The sequence below is a fragment of the Alligator mississippiensis genome, chromosome 6 (genome assembly GCF_030867095.1).
Source record: "Alligator mississippiensis isolate rAllMis1 chromosome 6, rAllMis1, whole genome shotgun sequence".
Taxonomy (NCBI): domain Eukaryota; kingdom Metazoa; phylum Chordata; order Crocodylia; family Alligatoridae; genus Alligator; species Alligator mississippiensis.
Window position 1 is genome coordinate 84,988,688 of NC_081829.1, and position 22,843 is coordinate 85,011,530.

The window sequence follows — 22,843 nt, forward strand, 5'->3', positions numbered from 1 at the left end:
CAGGGGTTTTAATCCATGTCCTAGGCAAGTCTGAATTTGGATAATTACCACTACATATAACATTCCTTTATATATAAAGTTTCTTTTATAGTTTCAGTTGAATATTCCTTTATCTGACTCTCATGTGGTATTGCCACTTTTAACAAGAGAAATGGCTGTATTTTAGCAATAGGAATCACATTTTCATCTACAGTTTGTAAAGCACTTGCATATAATTTAGTCAAACACACACATACAAACGCACTCTTTCAAACCAATCATTTCAGAGACAGTGTGCTTATTGTGCTATGGTTGAAGTACAGGCTGTTTCAAACTTTTTTAAAGCTAGCAGAACTGACTGACCTAGAAAAGCTAGATAAATGAAAAGATTTTTGCTCTCTTCCTGCAAAAGGCATTCATGTTCCATAACGGAAGTTGGCAGTGAAGACCCAAATTGCTAAAATAAAGAAGAATATTATTGTGCAGTTATTATTGTGTTCAACATGGAAGAATTAAGCAAACGATGCAATCAATATACCATTCCAAAGAAATCATTTTTACTCATTACACTGAAATTTATGCTGCTCTGAAAGAGAACGTGATACAAAACAAAAAGGCAGCAACATTAAGATATCCAATTTATTGACAATTAAACCGATTTATTGACAAATTAAATGTGACATATTTACAGGAAACAGCACTGGTTCTAAAATAATTTAACAATTCCATAGATTTATAAAAGCACTGATAAATAGGAGACCCTGACAATTACCAACAACAAATATTTTCCTATGCTACTGAACTACAAAGGTAGCTCTATGTTTTCTATAGTTCCATCATGGAGCTGTTTTACCTCCACCCCATATGTAAGATTTCCAATACTAAAATATAGTAAAATGAACATGCAGTGTGAAAGCTGTACCAGAGCAAATGATTTTAGATGTTAGAATTACAGTAAAAATATTGCAATGCAAAGTGTCTTCCACACAGTTCAACTTGTCAAAAATAAGCTTTTAAAGAGCCATTGTCTTATATTGATACAAGATAAAATCTATAATACGAGTCGAGACTTGTACAATAAATTTCAATTCTGTGCTAGTTTTCACATATACTTAGAGAGACAAATGAAGAGTGTAATTTACAAATACCATCGTCTCAAAACAGCATTTAGCTTATGGATAAAAAACTGAAGGTGCATATTTAATTAATGGTTTTCAAACTCACTCATAGCTGATTCTTGCATTAAATCAACTTCTCTACTCTCAAATCAGTAGGTTCATAAAATAAAGCCATCTGAGTCTTTCAGTTAAGAAGTCAGTTTGGAAGCTGGAGAGATGGTTGCGACTTTGTGATATGTAACTTAAGTTCCAGAAGACAAACAGTATGGAAAAACTAGAAAATCTGAATCACAATAAGCAGCATCATGAGAAATACGTAGGGTTTTTGGTCGAAGCAAACATTTTCAAAACTTAACTATGGAATAATACATGTTTAATCTACTCAAATATTTGAAATGTAAAGCTTCTGAGATTTTTCACTTGTATCACTGAAGCCCCATAACACAGTCATGTATAACAAATATTCAGTTTTTAAAAAAAACACATATTGCACAGCTAGTAGATGCAACACCAATATGCTGGTATCCCTAGCATGAGAATTTTTATTTTAAATAGTTGTTTTGAACTATGCTACTCAAAAGAATTTCAACCCAAGGTTCAAAATCATTAGAGTAAGGTCTGTGTATACACCTAACCTCAAACATTTAACAATGAAGAGAAAACAAACAAAAAAACCACAGGCACTTTAGATTATTAGTGCACCAAAAGTTACAGGCCACAATTGCATGACTATGAACAGTTCAGTACCAATTATGACAAACTAAATAAGGTCTTCCACCAATTGAAATACAGAAGCAAGAACTGTTCACAGATCGCTGATAAGAAAACCAAATCTCAAATAAGTAAATCTTAAACAATAACTTTAGACATTTAATAAAACAACTGCTGCAAAGTCTAATGTAATACAATATAAAACCTGTTTAATTCAAAGGTCTAAGATGCAATAGTCTGATTTCCCTTCTCCCCCTCCAAAATACCATTTCAGGTGGTCCATTAAAATCCAAATGTGCAAAAAATAGCAACCCACCTTTAGGAGTGCATCAAAAATAGGCTTACTATTCAAAATAGTATTCTAATGCAAATTTTACAGCACCATATATTTGGAATTCTAAGGGAGTTCAGAATTCTTAGTTTGATAATATTTCTATAGATACTGCTGATCTTGTAAGAACAAAAACTTTTTTGAACTTACCCCAAAATCTGAAAAAGTCAGACCAACCTTTTCTAAACAGCAGGGCAACAATTCTCACATATGTCTAAAATCTTAATCTAGTTTATAACAAAGTTAAATAATCATATTTGTTGGCAATACATTTTCCACAGCATAGCATTAAAATATTTAATGCAGTTTTGGGTTTGCCAATTTGAGGAGGAAGAGTGCTGGTACCTGGTTTACTGGCAGCAGTACATTTTTGAATCACATATTTTTGGCCCCTCCCTAGTAAGTGATAAACCATCAGGCTTTGAGAAGAAGCATAAAGGTCCATTTCTAACCCTCATTTAAAAGGCAGTATATAATCATTTAAACATATATATAATTATACGTGTGAGTGTCCACACACACACACATATGCAAAACAATCAGTGTTCCATTCTCTTTGTTCGTTCTTCTTATAATCTTCTTTGGCTAAAAGTCTGAGCAAGGGAATTATAAGGACCAAGCAAATGGATCATTCTCCAAACACTTCCATTATTACACATCACTGACTGGAAGGTTTGCATCATCCAGATCCACTGGGCCAGGATCCTGTTCCTGAGTGCCATTTTTACTTTGAGGTTCTAATAGGCCCTGCACAGTCACTCTGGAAGCTGGTTCTCTTGTAGGGACAGTCTGGACCTTGTAGTTCCCTGGCTTGGTCTTGGTAAAAGATTCGTGAAATCCTCGCTTCTCCAAGACAGAGTGTTTGGAGTTAAGGTTGGAGACCAGACTGTTGTTGCGAGAGGCTGTGGAATGTGAGGCGGCTGCTGTGGTGTTGGCAGAACAGACAGCGCAGCCGTATTCTGAAGAAGAGTCGGGATGCTCCTGTAAAGGAGGAGTGTTTGTCAGAGTCATTAATGCGTTAGTAACAACTTCAGACTTTGCTCTCTGAAAACAAAGGGAAAAAGAACCCCATGAAGCAAAGCATCAGCCACAGCAGCAGGAGGCAGGTGCTTTCCAAAGGCAATGCACTTTTAAATGTGAGCTTACAGCCGTATGTGATAGCAAACCTCCATTTTAAGAGAAGAAACCAAATTTAATTTCTGAAGTCAAGTTTGGTACCTCTTTACATTTTGTAACAAGAATATGGAAAAGCAATCAGATTGGTTTTGCTAACATGTTTAAATGACAAACTGGCTGAAGATGTGAGCTTCAATATTTATTGGGAATGGTGTCTTAAGATGGAAAAATTAATTGCAAGAGGAAAATGTATTCAAACATGTTTTCATGAAAATGTGTGTTTCCATTCAAAATGCTAAAACAGAATGGAACACTCATCCACTGCTCGTACTGAGAATACCCTGCTGAATCAAGTTAAAGCAGGTTACAGTTCTGCTCACTAGCTACTGATCTTTTTCCTCTTTTTGCTCCATTGTACGCTCTTAACCATAAAGCAAAATATTCTGAATAACCCACTACTGTTAAAAGCTAATGAAGCCTCTTTTGGCAAGTTACTTGCTGAAATCTGGAAAAAAATTCTTAAAAAAAATAAATGTTTTAGAATCTAGATATACAGCCTAAATTATTCTTTTTAGAAAAATGTAATAGCAATATTTAAAGAAATTAAGTATGCAATTCCCTCTAAAAACTGACAGGCAAGGCATTTTCAAATAAGGGTTTATTATTTGTACTTCCATTCTGCTGACTCTTTCCAAAATTGTCGTTCGAAGGTAATGAGATAATATATCATCTTTAATAACTTGTAGCCAAAAGGTAACCAAACTATGCTTGTAAATACTTTGACTATGATGCATCATGCCATTTTAAGATATTTACTTCCAGACACCACTATACGATGTCTGTCAAAGAGGCAAACATCCTATATGAGGCATAAAAATATTTTCATATCAACTGTACAATTTAAACTGAGGTATTGACATTTTAAATTTCTAGGTACACTTTTGCAAGTTCATGTTTCCAAATCATCAATATTGCCAATACATTAGAGCAGTAGTAAATACTTGTACTTTAAAAGCTATTGTGCTTTTGTGCATACAACAGTTATTACCATCTGTATTAATAATTTCATCTTGCTCAGCCTTCCATTTTGTTTTTGGCAGCAATTCGAGGAATAATTTTGTAGGCTTTTTATGTTTAATAGTTGGCTTGCCACACCACTTTTCCTTCTTTAAATGAGAAAGCAGCTTTGCTGTGTGGCTCAGTGGTTTATTTAGTATTACTATCTATTTTCATTAATAATTTTATTGAAAGAAACTAAAAACCTGAATTTAAAATAAACCTCTGTGGTCAAAACAATGAATAAGTGCATCAAAATTTTTAATAAGATATTTACTAAATCACATCTAAAAATGATCAGATTCTGCTACCCGAAACTGGCTATAAGTTCATAGTTAACACATTATGCTCTTTTACTATTTATAGTGTATATAGTTTTGAATAGGATACTGATTGCAAGTTAACCCTTCTACATTTTCACTAATCATTTCATGCATTTGATCTTAAAAGCCATGCAAATCAGGCTACAATATTATCCTTCCCAATATTATTGTAGTTATAGTGTGCATGTGTGCACGCACGTATCTGAGCAATATTTCAGGGTAGCTGTTACTTTTAATGTTGCTTTTGCAAGGTTTGGAAGGATGTACAGTAAAATGGAAATATGAACTCTCATGCAAATTCAAATAACATTTTAATATTTTCCTTTTTACACAGTGTTTTATTTAAATTTCATCTATGTAAAATTTATATTTTAAAACTGAGGAAGCAACAGTCTTGAGTGCAAGCACAAGTCTGACATTTCCAAGTCAATTTGATTTTTTAAGTAAAGAGGAAGTAAGTGCAAATCTAATAAGTGGCGTGAAGTAGTGAGTTAGTTTTTAATAATGGTAATGATGGAACTGCAAAAGGCAGTGAGATTAACTCTTAGTTTTACATAGTGCAAATTAGTGCTTTAAATTCTAGCCCTCTCTTAAGAAGGCAAGTTTACATGAGAGCCCACATACGTGCTGCATTCACCAGTTCTTGATGTATACCTCTGTATACAAGGATTCGACAGCCTTCTGGCCTGCCGCATCTGGAACACAGTGCAAAGCTAAGATTAGAGTAACCTACACTTGGGGAAAGAGGGGAAAAAAGAGAATGTGTTGCCAAAAGTCATTGCAAGATCGCTCAGTTAGCCCCACCACAAAGCATACACAGACAAGATAAGATGACTCTTTTCTATACATTCATCTCCCCCAGAAAACATTTTTATAACTGAGTATATTTTAAAAGGTGGCAGGGTTTTTTTATATATGTAAAAAGGAAAGAGCTATTAAATTACTAGCCAGGGTAAAAAATGTATAAGTCAATCAACAGCAAATTGTATTAGCACATCATCTATATAACAGCATTTTTAATAGCCAGATTTCAGTTCCTTGATTTCCAGTGTATTATGTATGGGAGCAATATATTCATCTTATTACAAAATTTTCCAGAGCCAAAAGATGAAAGCCATATCTTACAGCATCTGAAATGTAAAGCATCCCATGATAAATCTGGACTTAAGTGACACTATCTAATTGTCAGCATAAATTACAATAAATATGTGAAAATACTGAATAGTGTTGAATTTAGAATTAGATTTATGAACACTGTCAAGCATAGGCTCCACAAACACCAAGATTTACATCGGTTGCAGAGACTCAGTTCAGTAATGCTAGATGGTGTTCACATTAGGCCTCCCGCAGCCAAACTTCTCATTTGCATGAGTTCGCAATTCCAGAATCATCTACATTAAAATTGAGATGCCTACCTACTAACATGACAAATGGCCATGGCTGATCCTGAAGATGTGGAAGCTTAGGTCAAAATATTTGAAAATCAATATATTGGCATCGGATTGCAAAAATTAATAATTAAAAGTATCACATGAATTAGAAAGATTCTACTTAAATCCTAAAACTAGTAAGTTTAGTGAAAAGAGCTCATACTGAATTGACAGGAGAGTCCTCATATATGGCACTTGTACCATCTACCTGTTTAAGACAATACAGTGCACACAAAGCTACATACAAACTACAATAAGGTACGTAATTCAATTAGAAATGAAAATGTTTATGTAAATCCAATTTCTAGCAAAGTTCATGCAGATATGTTACTATAAAACTGGGGGAGGTAGATGAAAAGAAAACAATAGAACTTCAGGTACAAGATTGACCACCACCTAAAAGGAGCGTTAGCTAAGGCTCATAAAAACATACAGAAGCTGCTGATCTTCCAGGTCCCCGCTGTGCTACTATGGCACCAGATATTGCTTTTATCCAGCTGTGCATATCCTCTGGACTGTCTGCCTAAATTCAAAGACAAATCAAAATTGTTAGCCCTTCATATCATAGAGCTGTTTAAACTTGGTGAAAATGCTTGCAATTGAGAATAAAACAAATTAGCTATAGATGAAGCACTTCAAACGCCTTGGCAAGATAGACACATACATTCTTTGAAGTCCTCCAAAAACAGCTGGCACACACTGAAAATAACCCCAAAAGAAACAAACTTTATAAGTGCTTCAACAATGAAGTGCTTCCTATATATGCACAAGATTTACAAAGTACAACAGGGGACCCCAGGGTCCTCCAGTATCCCACAGTGCTTTGGTCCCTTCCCCATCTTTCTTCAGCTTCCACTTTGTCACCGAACTGAATTCCCATGGAAAGAGTATTGGGATTTGATACTTCCCACCTATTACCCTGATACAAATCACCTCTCCTCAGCCAAACTAGCAGCAAGAGAAATATTCCTCTGCAGGCCCAAAAGACAACTAGCCCAATCCCAAAGGGGCAGAGGGAGTTGCTACTACAAATGAGAGGATTCAGGCTAGAAGGGAGGGAGCTTCTGAATCCTCTCCTGGGGCTACCTGAACTGCACTGGCCAGACCACCAGATCAATTCAGATGATGCCCCTTTCCAAGTATCCTCCCCCAAAAATGCTGAGAAGGAAGGATATTGCTAAAGACAACACTATCCTTTTTCCTCGCTAATGCAAATTATACCTCCTCCCAATGCTTCTGGGGTTGCAAAGTGGTCAGTGAAATGGATATCAACAAAGGTCAGGGAAACAAGCATTCTTCCCTTCTCTCTCAGTAAACTCTTCTAAACTCATGCTGATATCAGACTAATTTCATAACCATCAGAGATGATCAGACAAATGGTACTCCATTCCTCCATGAGACAATGTTGATTATGATGGAAGTACCCACAAACATCACATATAAGACTCCCCTGCCCCAGTGAGTTTTAAATAAGCTCAGACTTTCAGCCCAAGGGAAGTAGGAATGAATAGAAGGGTATGCAGGAATCTTACACTAACCGGTTACTACCGGTAACGATAGTACATAATATTCATGTAAAAGATCCAGAAACAGGTTTTCAGTGCATACACAGATTGTTTCAGAGAAGAACAGTGGAAGAACCCTGGTCATAACCTAATGCATATTAATCAAAGATAGAGTCAACTTGAAAATTATTAGTATTTTCCACCTAACTGGTATACAAAAAATAAGAGGAAATGTATTCTTCATCATCATAAAATAACTGAGCCACTTTTTCTGTTGTGAAACTGCAAAGAAAATGTAGACATTTGATATTTTTGGTAGTTTATCTAAAATACATTTTTAACACCAAAACCCAACTACAGTAGTCTCATTAGCTCAACGTCAGATAGTTCAAAGTATCAGATTCTTCTAAACTATTGTCACTCGCCAGCTGAAAAAAACAGATTTTTGCAGGCTTTACAATTTGGATAATTCAAAATGCAGCTACTTTGAAATCTGAAACTGTTTTCTGGTCCCTTGGACCAGGAAAATATGTTATCTATCATTAAACGGCTGCAGCATGTGGTCAGCCACAGAAACCAGCTATGAAGTTGACTGAATGCAGGCTGCACTGAAGATGCCCACAAAACACTTGGTACAAAGCTAACACCCACATAGGGCAAAGATGCTGGTGGAACCTACAACAAGTCTGGGTTAGTACAGTCCACTTGAATCAGAGAGAGTAGCCATTGCATTCAGTCCTCCTCAGCACCAATTTGTTTATTCAAGTCATAGTGAACCACTATGTCAAATACATTTAATCTTCCTCTTCATTCCCACAGCTGAGCAGTGCCTTTCTTTCTCATTTCCAATGTTTCCTCACCAGCCTTAAATGTCTGGCAAACATCGCCAAATGTCTATGAAAATGAGAATCTCTGTTGCATCTGCACTTGGCCCATCACGTGTGATCCATGTAGCCCTGCCCTCCTTGTGGTGGAGATGGACCAGCCAGCCCCATGACTCATCTGCATATACATTTATGGAGGGTCCCAGGACTCGTGACAAGAACACCCCATTCCAGTCATCAGTGGAGAGCTAATTACCATGCAAGTCTTTTGGGAGGGGGAGAGGGGATATTTGAAGTACACACAAACTGAGTAGCGCTGGGCTGAGGGATCATCATGGATTGAAACGTTGTTGACCCGGATGTATAATGATAATAATAATTAACAATGTACCTGTGCTGAAACTGCCAGCATTTTGCAAAAAAATAAAAAGCATCGATTGTGGGTGAACTAAGTTTGTGGACACCAATGTGCAAATCAGCGCATACACATTTATTTCTAACCCGTTTATTTTGAAGTCAGTGGCATTTTGGTCCTCTGCATTTTGAATTAATGAAGCTGAACTGTACTGTTTTCTTTCCTTTAGAATTATGTAATTTTTTCTGCATGCATATTGCCTGAATCTAATTCAACAACCACAAATTAAAATATGGGACACAAGAAGAATTGTTTATAATAAGAACTATATTGTTAACCAGTTGTTCACAATAGGACAAATCATTGTTTTTCAAACTCCACTGCTTCACATTATTGGGGTAATACAAATACAATACTTTTTCTTGTTTCTGTGCTTCTGCTTTCTATCACTTGCTTTTAGGCACAAAAATTAGTTGGTGTTTCTGATAGAACAGAAATGAACAGTTTTATCAATCTGTACCAACAGGTTCTCAAAGCAGTTATCTGCTGCCAGCAGCAGTTTATATAGAAGGGTGCAGCTCATCCAGAAGAGACCATTCCTTTTAGCAGATCCTCTGTTAGACTCCCAATTAGGAGGGTTTGGGGGGTTGGGGTAGAGGGGGAGAGTTTAATAAAAACTGTATGTACATTTCCACTCTTAAATGCTTTGAGTATGATCTTTATATTTGATTTGTTATGCATTAATGGCCGAAAGTTTGTTTACTTGTTTTTTGGGGGGCTTTTTCCAAATCTTAACACTTCCACTCCTCAACTGACCTCCATCAAATGGCATATATCTGGCATGTATCACATCACCATTTATCAAAACTTCCTTTCAAATGAGTATTTTCTACATTAGGATGATAATTTGGTATACCTTCTTTATAAGTGTGCTAATGAACTCATGATGTGCTTTAAAAAGCTCCAGTATGTTATCATCCCATGAAATGATTATTTAAACCTACTATCTTAAAAAAACAAATCAGCTGTACAATGATTTTCGTTAGTAATTAACATTAATAAAACATTAATTAGGTACGATACCAAATTAAGTGGGCAGGCAACCCAGAATGACTCTCAATTAGATGACTTTAGTTAAGGAAATCATATTTGTCAAAAAGAATCAGAGCAGCCACCAAAATGCTTTATTTGGGCTTTTTTTTACACTAAGAAATTGCCAGGGATCATCCCAATAGTGTAAACTCTCAATAATTTTGACATAATAATGAGTCTGGGGGAAAATGTGTAACTCTGATTTCACCTCCCCCTCCCACTCCATTCCCCCTTCTATCTCAAATTTAAATTCCTCATCTGGATAGATCCATAGACCAGAATATTCTAGCCAATATCTCTTCATTCAAGCTACCTGGCAGATTTTAACTCTCACACTTACACAGAAAAAGAATTTTGGTACATTTTGTTAGGTTAAAAAATAAGTAAAATATCCATAATTTTCAAAATCATCATGGTAAGAATGTGAGAGTATTTTCAGCATGTACTTGTATATGTATATACAGTGGAGTCGCATCTTACGTGGGGGTTAGGTTCTGAAGTCAGCGCATAAGGCAAAAATCGGTGACTATACGCGGGGTGGGAGGGGGGTGGGGCTTGAGTTTGCATGTGGCACTGTGCTTAGAGCTGTGCAGCCAGTGGCAGCGGCGCAGTGTGGGGTGGTGGTGGGGATGGCTGCGTGCCGCCCGGCTACCACCACACTGCCGCTGCCACTGCCCGGCGGCCGGCTATACAGCTCCGGGCACAGCTCCATGGCGACAGCGGGAGGTTTTGGAAGCAGTGGCTGTCACCGTCATAATGGGCCTCCAGGTAAGTGGCAGCGCCACATGCAAACTCAAGCCCCGCCCCCTCCCACGCCGCGTATAGTTGAATTTGAGTAAGTTAAATTCGCGTATGATGCGACTGACCTGTACTATTAATTTGCAAGGACACAGAAAGAATCACTAACACATTTTGTTACCAAAGCATCAAGTAAACTAACAGAGTACACAAAGACATATTTAAAAAAGAAATAGGTCCTAACCCTAAGAATTACTATAGCTAGACTGTAACAGCTATTGTGAATGAACAAAGGCTACCAATTTAAATTGTTGACCATTCAGCTCAAAGTCTTCATACTTTAAATTCACAAGTGACTAAATAGAAATATAATTTATGAAAAGTCAAATATATTGAACTAATAAAGAATTCAGATCATTTATGTCAACTGATAAGTCACAATTTTATAAACATCAAGGTTATTCAATTTTTGCTATCATTCTGAAATTTCTTACATGTATTTTAGAAGAAAACTGAAAAGAAAGGCTAAATTAAAACATGACAAAAACAACTATTGTAGGCTCTGATACACTATCATATTTCACAAGGAATGTATGCTAAAAAGGGAAGACTGGAGTTTTTTCAAGAAAACTGTGGGGTATTTAAACAAGTTTTTAATCAGCAAAAATGTTCTTACTTAAATTTTCTTGCAGAAAGGTTTGGTTTTATCCAGAGAAAAAGATTACCTGCACATAAAACGTTCGAGAAGCTGTTACAATTTCAAAGAGATTGTCTCTCATCATTATATCACTGCAAAAGAAAACAAAACAACACAACACATCTAAAGATATCTAAAGCAAGTTATTTTTCCCTCTGCTCTATAAAAATAGAACAAAAAGTATGCATGGGAAAATATTTAAGATTTCTATGTAAAAGATGATCATCTGAAAATGCTTAAAAGAGGTTTCAGTGAACATGGTATTATGAACCCAAACTGCACAAACAAATACTTTTTCTCACTTAGATGGTAATTCACTACTCGAAAACTTCACGTTTACATTTTTAAACTTTCAGCGAGTTGCAATCTTTAGCAGCCAGCTGCACACCAGCTATCATAGCTTGTGCAATGCAAATGAAGTTATTTTTTTCTCAAATTTTTATTTGAATTCAACCTCAAGATGTACAGAACAGTAAATTTCCCTGTAATAACTGTAGTTCAAAATGTGGTCGGCATGGAATCCACTGTTTAGTGTGCATGGACTACATGAAGACAAAAGCAGTCTTTTGAACAGCAGAAATATCAGTAATCTACATGCACCCTGTCTTCCCCATGCTTTCATGCAAGGGCATAAAGGACAGACCAGTATCAACTTAATTTTATTGCTATTTAAAGCACATCCTGATAATGATTTCAAGAGTAGGGAAAAGGAATGTTGCCCAAATCTATAGTTAGACATCTGTGGTCCTAAAGACACAGAGCACTGATCAAGTCTCACTGACTTCAGCAGAAGCTACCTGTACCCAACATTGTGTATCCTGATATAAAAAAAAATGCACTCTAAAATCTTGGTTTCAAATTGTTAATACAGTACTTTCTCTCGTCAATTTGTACCACACAATTCTTTCTAGTCTAGCGTACTAGAAATCTGAGAATTAACCCCACAAAATGAGCTTTTAGATAAAATTCAATGCATCAGTTCACATGCTTGGTTTAGTGATGTTTAGAGAGGATGTCTTAAGGACAAAATATTTGTGATACTGTATTAAAAAAATAGCACAATATTATAAACCCACTTAACTGAACTATATAATATGTTTATACCAATAAAGAATTCACCGATTTAATACATCACAGGAAATTTCCTACCAGTACTTTAAAAGTCACCTCAGTTAGCAAGATTTCACATGATGGGCATGGGAAGGAACTTCTCTCTTATTAAACTGGACAGCATTAACCTACATTAAGGAATTGCAGCATAATTACACAGAAGTAGTGGGATTGCTGTAGATGTGATGATCCAAGAAATGTTCTGATAAATCTTTATCAGTTCCTTGATAAATCTGCTGTTTGAATGCACATTAAAAGAAAACATAAGCCATGTCTGCCTCTCCTCCAGACCTAAAGAAGGGCAGCGTGTGCTCCAAAGCTTGTCAAAATTCTCTCCCAGCTATACAGCTGGCCCACTAAAAGGTATCACAAAAAAAAAAGTTGCCTAGTCACAGAGAGTGCACTTAAATTTACTTTCTTACTTAAGTCATTTCACATCATCATTTTCAGACTCTTAGGGCACCTCTATGTGCTCTGGGATGGGGAAGGGGGGTAATTAGAGCAGCTCTCAGGAGCCACTCTAATTAAAACACCTGCAACCTCTCGTGTATTCCGTGTCCTGTGTTTCAAAATGGCAGTGGGGCAAGCTTTAGTTCGACAAGCTTTAGTTAAAAAATGCCCCTGCCTGCAGCCATTTTCAAACATGGGGACACTGAATACACGAGGCACTGCAGCATACTGGAGTGTTGATTAAAATGCTAGAGCAGACTTGATTAATTGAGGCTGCTCTGGTACACTCTAAATCAGAATGCATTGGAGCACGTGTAAAAGTGCCTTTAATTTTACTCTGAAAACTCTTAGTAAGCTTATTTCTAAGTAGGCATCCAAAAAAGGTCATCAATACTTGACATAAACATGAGTAAAAAAAATAAATGACCAAGAAAGCATCTCTGCTTAAGCAGATCATTCTTCTAAAGTACCAAGTAGCGTACTACTTAACACCTTTTCTCTAATAGACTAAGCATGCTTTACAAAAAAGGTGTTATTTTCATTTTTGCATTTAGGAACTATTAAGAATCCAGACCTCCTGACTGGTTCAAATCACCACAAAAATACTGTTCATCTCTAGACAGACTAATAGTCACATATATCTCAAACCTGACTATTGGCTTTTCCTACACCATCGCCATAATAAGGCACCATGAATTACATTTTAAAATATTTTGCGCAAAGGTTTACTTTTCCTGACCTTTGTTTACATTCCTGGACTTTATGGACCTCTTTAAGTGGTATAAGCCGGAGAGGTTCTTTTTCCTGCAACAAAGGAAAAGGACTTGAGTAAATCATTATTTTAATGACTAGAAAAAAAGAATATTCTGCAGCACTGCTCTTGTATATCAATTCTGACATCAAAATGCTATTATTTATGTAACAGGATTTTGATGTCAGGACTGATATGCAATAGCAAGGCTGCAAAAGTGATACTTTCAAGGCAGCCAGTTATGTTACAGATGACACAGTCAAGAGCACCAAGCTCACCACAAACTTCTAAGGACATGAACTTGTTTTGTTAATGAAGCGAATGACCTAAAACTTATGTACCTAGGCATGACACTGTGAACAGGATAAGGCTCAGAGGAACCCAATGCTTCAAATCTTTTATCAATTCACTCTTCAAAAAGAGACAAAGTGACTATAAACAAATTAGAATGCTCCAAATTAGGTTCTCCTGTGAAACATTAAACCAAAGTAAGGAAGACCTCATCTCTTAAACAACAAAACAAACAAATACACACACCAAACTCATCAAAAAGACCAAAAGGTAGCAAGTGTCCAATGGTCAAAAATTATTGCTGGCATAAATGGGAACAAAAACAAAGCTATATGCATAAACCATGAATAAATCTGGCCCTCCAAATACAACTTCTCTGGATATATAGTAACCAGAATTGTCACTAGACAAACATTTAAAATGCAATGCCATAATAGAAACATACACTTGTTAATACCCTTGTTAATTGAATGGCAAGACACTAATATAATTAACAATACATTCATGTTAATTGCATGCTACATTCTGTAACAAGGAGATACTTAAAAGACATTGGTGGAACTCTAGACTTTGACAAAGCATAAAAGTATTCTTTAGTATCTAAGAAAAGTTGATCACTGCATCCTTTTACAGTGGCAGAACCAAGACAAAAGATGCTAAAGTTTTAAATCATGTTTAAACATGAAAATATTAAAATAAAAAAATAAACTGAAGAATTAAGTAATGTAAATTCAGCTCAGTTTGTTACACTTTTGGCAAAGAAGGAAAAGTAATGTCATATATCTCCCTATTTCCTGAACAATATGAAAACAAAACACTGGTCTTTCAATTACCAGTTTGATGTGCCACCCTGTGGCTGCTGTAGGGAACAGTAATAATGTATCCATGTTTACCCCCAAATTTCTCTTTTCCCTTACCAGAAAATAGAGTATTTTAATCTGCTTGCAACCTGGCGGTAGAAACAGATTCATTATTTACTGGGAACTGGAAAATGCCTTGGCCTTAAGATCCTTCCAGCTGAGGTAATTTCCACAACCAGAATTATCCAACTCTACTTTCTCCAAAATACAGGTAATACAATGTATAATGTAAGAGAACGGTTTCCTCCTCCAACATAGCACAGTTAAAGCTACTTAACTACAACAAACTCAATTTCTATCCCTATTCTAGATGACCCATTTGTCTCCATGAAGGGTCAAAGCTGCCTAACAACGTGAAGTAAGAACATTTTAAGGTAGCATGGATACATTTCCTATTCTTCTTTTTGCTAATTTCAATAGACACTTCACATTTGAAACTTCATAACAGTGAGAAGTACAATCATTCTCCAACTGGAGGATGCTGTATTCTCTGACTGCCATTCAGAAAATATGCAACTGAACCTTGACGTTTCCCAACAGACAAGAGAAGATGAGAGGAAAACAAAAGATATATGAAATACTGGACACAACTGTTATGAATTTTAGATCATGAAAGTATGCCTGTGTATTAAATAAGAATTCTCTGTTTGGCTTCAATTTGGGAAAAAAACAAAACCAATGGAGCAATAGTCTCCATCAACTGTGAGCCTTTTTGAAATGAGGCCTTGTAGTGTTTGGTCTTAGCTAAGGCCTGTATGTAACTCCCCATCACAAATGTCTATTTATTCTGAATCCAATATACTCCAGCAATCATGTCACTGTGTTTGCTTTAGCTTTTCCCTCATTCCTAAACCGATCAGAAAAGTGGCTCAAGAAGAAATAAGCAAATTTTCTTCTCTTAAAGCCAATATTGTTGCTATCACAAGACTGCAAGACCCTGTAACAAGACCCGGAAATACATGCAGTATCAAATGGTAATAATTTGGGAGTTGTGAAAATGAAAAAGGCTGCAAGACATCTGCAGAACATAACATTTTTCTGAGGATGGTAAGGGCATGCTTTCAAAACATCCCTCTTTTGAAAACTCAGATGTTTTAAGAGAGGGCCCTGCTGTTTATACCCAATTCTGCAGCTACCAACAAGGATGAGGAATGAGCAAGCCATAATACTCTGCTCTGAAGTGGATGATGAATGATTTAATTCATGCCATGGCCTTTTCATGAGCTGCTGTAACTGAAAATAGGACAAAAAAGTCATAATTCTTGCAGAACTCCACATGGCACCTCCTCTGGAAAGTGTCCAGTGACCTCATTTGACCAAAGCTATATTCCCATTTGTTCTAAAATTGAAATAGCTTGATGCCAATCTGAATCCAGCTCCAGACAGGACTGGCCGATGTTCTGACAGAACTGATGTAACAAGGGAGGGTAGCTACTGACCCTGCACTTGTCCCAGTTACCACTTGAAAAGTATTTTCGCCTGCTGTACTTCACAGATTGCTTCAACTTGCTACACGACCTGTATTGCTTTCATTAGTGTCTGGCAGGGATTAAGATTTTAATTTCAACTTGTCTTGCTCTGAATACCCTCACCTTTCCATAGAGCTTTCTACTGTATCAGTAAAACAGCTAGAAACTGATCCAAGTGTCTGCTCCAAAGAACCAGAGCTTCATACACCTGCATGAAAGATTTGAATCTCAATTGCCCTTCTTCTTCTTTCCTAAAGAAGAAAAGATTCAGTTCTTTTCCAGGGAGAAGCAAGGAAAGAAGAATGTCAGATACTAAATGAGAAGGGCCACACCTGCAATATGGGCCATCCCTGTTAACATTGTTTGTGTAAACTAACAGAGGGTGTTTAGAATGCAAGACTGCTCAAATATAAATGTGAAAGTTAACTGAGGAAAAACTAATGAGGCTAGGCCTATTCAGTTTAGAAGAAATGCTTGAGGGGGTACATGGTAGGGGTTTACAAAATACTAAATGGTGAAGAGAAAGTAAATAGGGATTTGTTATTTACTAATGTCTCAATACAAGAACTAAGGGTCACAAAAATGAAACGAGTAGGTAGTAAGTTTAAAACTAACAAAAGGAAGTTCTTTTTCACATGGTGCAAAATTAAAATGTGGAACTCACTGAAACCAGATGTTGTGGAAGTTGACAGTTTAGCCACACTCATAAAAAGGGACTGGAAAAATCCTTGGAAGACATGGATATCGGTAGCTATTGAATATGGGAGTTAAAGATCCAGATTCTGAACCAGAACTTCCTAGACCTTAAATGCTGGAGGCTACAAGGGGAAGAGGAACAGTGGAAAACACCCTGGTCTCGCACAGTTCATTCTCCCTTTCAGCATCCACTCTGCCACTGTGCGACACGAGATACAAGATGGACCTATGTTCTAACCCACTAAATGGCAGTTCTTATGTTCTATATTTTCAAATGATGCCACCTAACAGCTGCCATGAGAAAAAGAAGAGGACTGAGGCTTGGCTGCCTTGGAAGGTCTGTACAAGTGAAAACACATCTCTTTCAAGAAAAGAAAAAAAAAGGTTCCTCAAAATTATCAAACATCTAATCCAGTGGTTTTCAACCTTTTGAGACTCAAGGTACCAGTTCATCACTTCTATAAATTGAGCAGCACCCAATTCCAGAAACTAATTTATTACCTCCTTGAGCCGGACTCTACCCTTCTAGGAAACATTTGGTCAATGAATCAATTACACTAACAATGACCAAAAAGTTGTTTAGCTTAAGAAACTAATTCGCTATTAGCATGACAAAAAAAACTGACACTCTTGCAATCCCCTCACCCCCCTCCAATACTAACTGATTTCATTGTTTGAATGGGAACAGGATAGCTTTATTTACCAAAAGTATGTTGCTACACAGGGAAGCTTAAAAATGAGATACTTCAATATCAACTCTCCTTAAGACAATTTTCATGAAATTCACACATAAGCCTGAAAAGCACAAATGACTGACTAAAATGAATGACAATGGTGGGGTATGTTTATAAATTCATTCTTTTTCACTGAAAATCAAATTTTCACAATGACACACTAGTCTCCAAGGCAGCAGATTCCTTGGTCAGAGGATCACAAAAGCAGCAAAGGGCATTTACATCCTCAAAGAGAGAGTTCAACCCCAAATAGGCTTTTGAAATTTACTTCTATACATTTTGAAAGCAATGTAACATTTTGAAACATACCAATTCAGATTTGAAATAACGAATTGCATTTTCATCTAATTGAAAGTACCTCCTCTTCCAGTTCTTCATCTATTAAAGAAAGAAAAAGAAATATTAAGACTTAGACCAACTGCTTGATCTTCCTTCAGGAATTAGAGAAGTTGAAACATTTGCATTTGGTAATTTTTATTTTTATTTTTTTTGCAATTTCTACTAGTGTTCCTGGGTTCTTTAGTTAGCCTGATATACCCCATCTCTCCCTATAGAAAAGCATCTTACACTTCCTTAAACTTGCTTTTAAACTACATATGCTCCACTCCACTCTGAAAGATACCCAACTCTGCTTTCTTCCCACCTTCTTATGCAAAAGAACTAATCCAATTCTTTTGGGGCCAGTTAGTCAATTTTTGGGGGTCTAGCTCCTGAAAACTTGGTTCTACAATCTATTCAGATTAAGATTTTTGAAGCTCCTGGACAGATGTAATCAATTTTAGATTTCAGCTGGTGAAGTGTGAATATGTTTTGTACTGAATGTTTTACTCCTTTGACTCTTTTAGGTAAAACTCTACTTCCTGGGTACAGAGGAATGACACTGGGGCTATATTCCGTTAGAAAGAAACCTGGGGCTGACAGCTCTGAAAATGATGAGTACCAACTAAATAAAATATGCCGCCTGAGAGGAACTATTCTTAAACTGGATCAGACTTCAGAAAGAAAGGATCCTGAGAGATCTCCTCCTCAAGCAGAAGGTCTTTCCAAAGATTGCAACTAAGAGGAGAAACAGCTGAAAGAATTAGATTTGCAAGAGCAGAGTAGAACTCAGAGAAAAACTGAATTACTGTATCAAGCTAAGAAGCCAGAGTAGTAATTTAATAAGTTTTGGGAAGGGAGAAGAAGCAGGAGGAAAAAAAAAACCAGAGGGAGGTGGTAGGAACATAGAACCTAGCATTAAAGTTCTCCTTTTTTCCATCCCTTCTCTTACTGCCCGCCCAACTTAGCTCTTTCTGCCTAGCTTTACTACTTCTCCTCCAAATGCATATCTTTCCTTGTTGGCACCATCTGTTTAAAGGAACGCACTGTTGTTTGCTTTCAGAGAAATCCCATGGACCTTTTATTTTCACCCTTTGCCTCTGCCGAATCTAGGACAGTAGGTGAAAAATGTCATTAGCTACTAAGATTATCCCCTTCAAAGCTGTCAATCCTCCCTCACCCCCTCCACCATTTTTTTTGCAAAAAAAGATTGAGTACCAAATGTTTAAATGTTTTCTACTCAGTCTCAAATAGTACATATACATTACTGCATGGGAACTTCATATTTTATTTTAAAAAGGATAGTTGGTGTTAAAAATCATGGTAAATGTATTTAAGATGGAAGTTAGTGGTGACTGAGAGAAAACATGTTTTCTGTAACTGCATCAGTATTAAAGCAGGATGGAAGCTAATTTAGAAACCAACACGGGGACAATTACACAAGCCTCTTCAGAGACACAACTGTATGGAAACAGGACTAAAATGCTTACTATTTGTGCTATACACACCATAGAAAACTTTGGCCACTGTACTCCTCAATCCAAGGAGGTCATACTGTAGCCTTCACTTTCCAGAAGATTGAATTTAGATGTCACCACCACCATTCATGATTCACTTTTGATCATCTCTGTCCCAGGCAAGTGAAGGCTAAGATTTCTCTTAAATCCCTTTATGAAGAATCATAAATTCTTATGCCAGCCTTTAAATGCATTTTAAATATATAATTAAATCTAGAATTAATTCCATAAGTAAATAACCATGGAATCTTAATATTGTCTCTTGTTCATATACATCTTATTATACAATCTTAAAAAATGTCACGATTCATATTTTCCAGATGTTGCACACTTTTTTTAATGCTTTAAGTATACTGTGTCCAGTATTTTATTAATAATTTAACTCTTCCACTTTGTCAGACTTATTAAGTAGCATATTCTCATAACGTACTTCAATAATTTTGCCAGTAATATTGCACAATAAGAATATTTGAAGCTTAAATTCATGTAGCCCATATACCAGATACATACAATTACTTTACGCTATATACTACCGAATGTGTGCACTTTACTACCTTTAAAATGCATAGGCATGCAACTAAATCAAGACTATACCCTTATCCAGGGTACGCACTTATCTAACCTTAATGTAAAAATTGAACTATAGCACTATTGACAATACAACATTAGCAGCCCTAAAACTGACCAGTTTTATTTTAATATATTTTAATAGTCATTACTATTAAAAGCCATGAAAAGAAAGGGAGATTTGAGCTTGGTAGTTTCACAGCTGCTATTAATTTCAAGATTTCCAATAGCTGCTCTTTGACAACTTCTAGTTCAGGGGTGTGCAAAATACAGCCCACAGGCTGGATCTGGCCCACCAAGGGATTTTATCCAGCCTGTAGCAGGTACCTCAGCCCCGCCTGGCCCAGGCACAGGGCGCAGCCCAGGCCACACACATGTAGCTGGTCCTGCTGCCCCAGGGTGCTCAGCAGGGCTGGGGCAGAGCAGCAGCTAGACCTGCTTCACCAGCAGCCCCCACAGCAGCAGGTCCTTCCAGCTGTGGCTGCCAATCTCTACCACTGCCACTGGACCCAGACCCACTGCCCAGGCACTCCAGCCTACCTGTCCCACACCCATCGCCAGGGGTGCTGGATGCAGCAGGCAGGCATGGTCTCCAAGAAGAGAGGCCGGGGACTCGCACGGGCATGACATGCTCAAGCAGGCAGATGGGATGGGTATGCAGGTGAGCGGGGAGCAATATCTGCAAGCAGGACACGTGGGGCTGGGGCCAGGACCAGCATCAGGATCATGGGGCGCTGACAGCACAGGGCTGGAGCCCGGAGCAGAGCCATAATCTGCTACCTATGTGTCCCTGCGACAAGCGCCAGTTCTGCAGGCAGAGAGGCGTGCTGACTGGCTCTGCCATGGGCCCTGTGTTGTCACCACCCTGCAACTGTGATCCCAGTTCCAATCCCAGCCTCAGCCCCACCCACCAGTCCCTCTCCTGGATGCTGCTCCCCACCCAAAGCCCCATCCCATCCCATCCACTCGGCAGAATGCACCCTGCCCATGCAGGTCCTGGCCCCATCTTCATGGAGACCCCCGAATCGCCAGTTGGTGACAGCACAGGGCTGTGCTCCAAGTCAGAGCCACTTAAAGAGTTTTGGTGAGCTGCTGCAGGCCACCAGGGGGTGCTGGCCCTAAGTGGCCCTCCTGTACAAATATTTGCTGACCCTTGTAGCTACTCTTTCACTCTCACACTGTGCAGTTAGAGCAGAATTAATTACAAAGTAGAGTGTGGGTTAAAGTACAATTAGTTACAAAGTGGAGTGTAGAGCAGAAAGATGCAATGCAGTCAAGCAGTGTTTAACAGGAATTTGTTAGAATGTAAGCAGTGGGCAACAAGTTGGAATTGGCAACTTTTCATGCAGTTAATTATATGTATCCTGGATAAATGCATAAGTAGAGTACAAAGTGTACAAGTACAGCTTAGGGCATACTACTCATCTTATGTAGTAGATACACAGTATACATTAAATCATATCAACCTCCAAGGTGCACTGAAGCTGACTGAACATTATGCCATTTTCTTCCTGCTTACAAAACAGTATAATGGAAAGACTACTCTAAAGCATGCACAAGAGTAAATTTTGCAGATGCACCTATAACTGACATGTCCCACTGTTTAAAAGGACATGACTGTTTAGCATTTTTCTATGGCATTTCATAGGTATCTTTTTAAAATAAAAATCTGGACTACAACAAGAAGGAGTTTCACACTTCCCAAAAAAATATCTGCAGATTTCCAAGGCCAAAAACAGCACGTGTAAATTATTTAAGCTTGAATAATTTGGCCAGATAATGGTGGAACACCTAACATTTTAGATATTTCACAGAAGACAAATCTAACAAGTACCTTAAATGTTGCACAATTTTTCTTCAGCTCCTTAAAATGAATTAAAACTCCCTCACTACCTCAATGCCTTGTAAAACATGCAGGTGTTGAGCAATTGGTTCAGCACAGATATTTTTAGCACACCCTTCTCTAAGAAGTTATCCATACATGCTTCCTAAAAAATGTATTAAGGGGTATTCTGTTGAAGCTTCATCTAAAAACCATCTGCAGCAATGTTTTCATCTCCAAAATGTCGCCAATTTTATTAGTGTTAAAAACCCTGCAGAAATACCAAAGTAAAATGCAGAAGACTGGCGATACAGAGATCAGACATATACTACAGGAGGATAATCTATGAAATAACATTCTAGTTTTACTTATGCTCAATATTTTAATACAGTACCATTTAGTAAAACTGTTGCTTGGTTAGCATCTATTTGGTAATTGAATTTACAATTTCAGGATGTGTTCTGGACAAAGGAAATTAATAGTTCTACAATTAATTACCACTGCTCCTTGTTTAACACAGTAGCCAGCTTTGATAACAGCATTATCTGAGGGATGCTTAGCAGTAAAGTAAGGAAGGTGGCTTTGAGATCGTTTCAAGTAGTTCCTGTCACCTCCTTCACCACAGTCATTTAGTTCTTCTTTCTGAAAGGAAGCGGAAAAAAGTTCAGGATATTCACGTTTCTCTAAAGCCTGAAAGATGATGATTTAGTAATACAAGAACACAAAATAAAAGTATATGCACTTTCCTAAATGTCATCTCCTACCCACAAATCCTATCTTTGGCTTGGTTAGAAGGATCAAATACTTGACACTGAAAATAACACTGGTATGACAACCATATACAAAACTTCCTGCCAAGTCATAAGCACTGCTCAAAAGCACGCAGTCGAAACAGACTGTGAACCCATTAAGGTAGAACTACTAAAACAAAAAAATAGACAAGTAAAACTGCAACACACTGAAGGCTTCAGAAACAAAATCAT

General features: G+C 37.3%; 1 protein-coding gene across 6 annotated transcripts in view; it reads right to left on the reverse strand.

Moving 5' to 3' along the window:
* Positions 1 to 604: 604 nt before the first annotated feature.
* Positions 605 to 22,843, reverse strand: part of PLEKHA1 (pleckstrin homology domain containing A1) — a 65,071-nt gene continuing 42,832 nt past the window's right edge. For 2 of the 6 annotated variants that reach the window (XM_014594612.3, XM_059730063.1), the window contains 6 exons: positions 22,359 to 22,502; positions 17,946 to 18,014; positions 13,575 to 13,639; positions 11,304 to 11,367; positions 6,498 to 6,587; positions 605 to 3,120 (listed from right to left, as the gene is read on the reverse strand). In XM_014594612.3, coding sequence (XP_014450098.1) covers positions 2,791 to 3,120; positions 6,498 to 6,587; positions 11,304 to 11,367; positions 13,575 to 13,639; positions 17,946 to 18,014; positions 22,359 to 22,502 — 762 coding nt within the window. In that variant the 3' untranslated portion in view covers positions 605 to 2,790. Of the gene's footprint in view, positions 3,184 to 5,258; positions 5,330 to 6,497; positions 6,588 to 11,303; positions 11,368 to 13,574; positions 13,640 to 17,945; positions 18,015 to 22,358; positions 22,503 to 22,843 lie in introns of all 6 variants that reach the window. The other 4 variants (XM_059730060.1, XM_059730059.1, XM_059730062.1 and 1 more) reach the window with 4 other exon arrangements.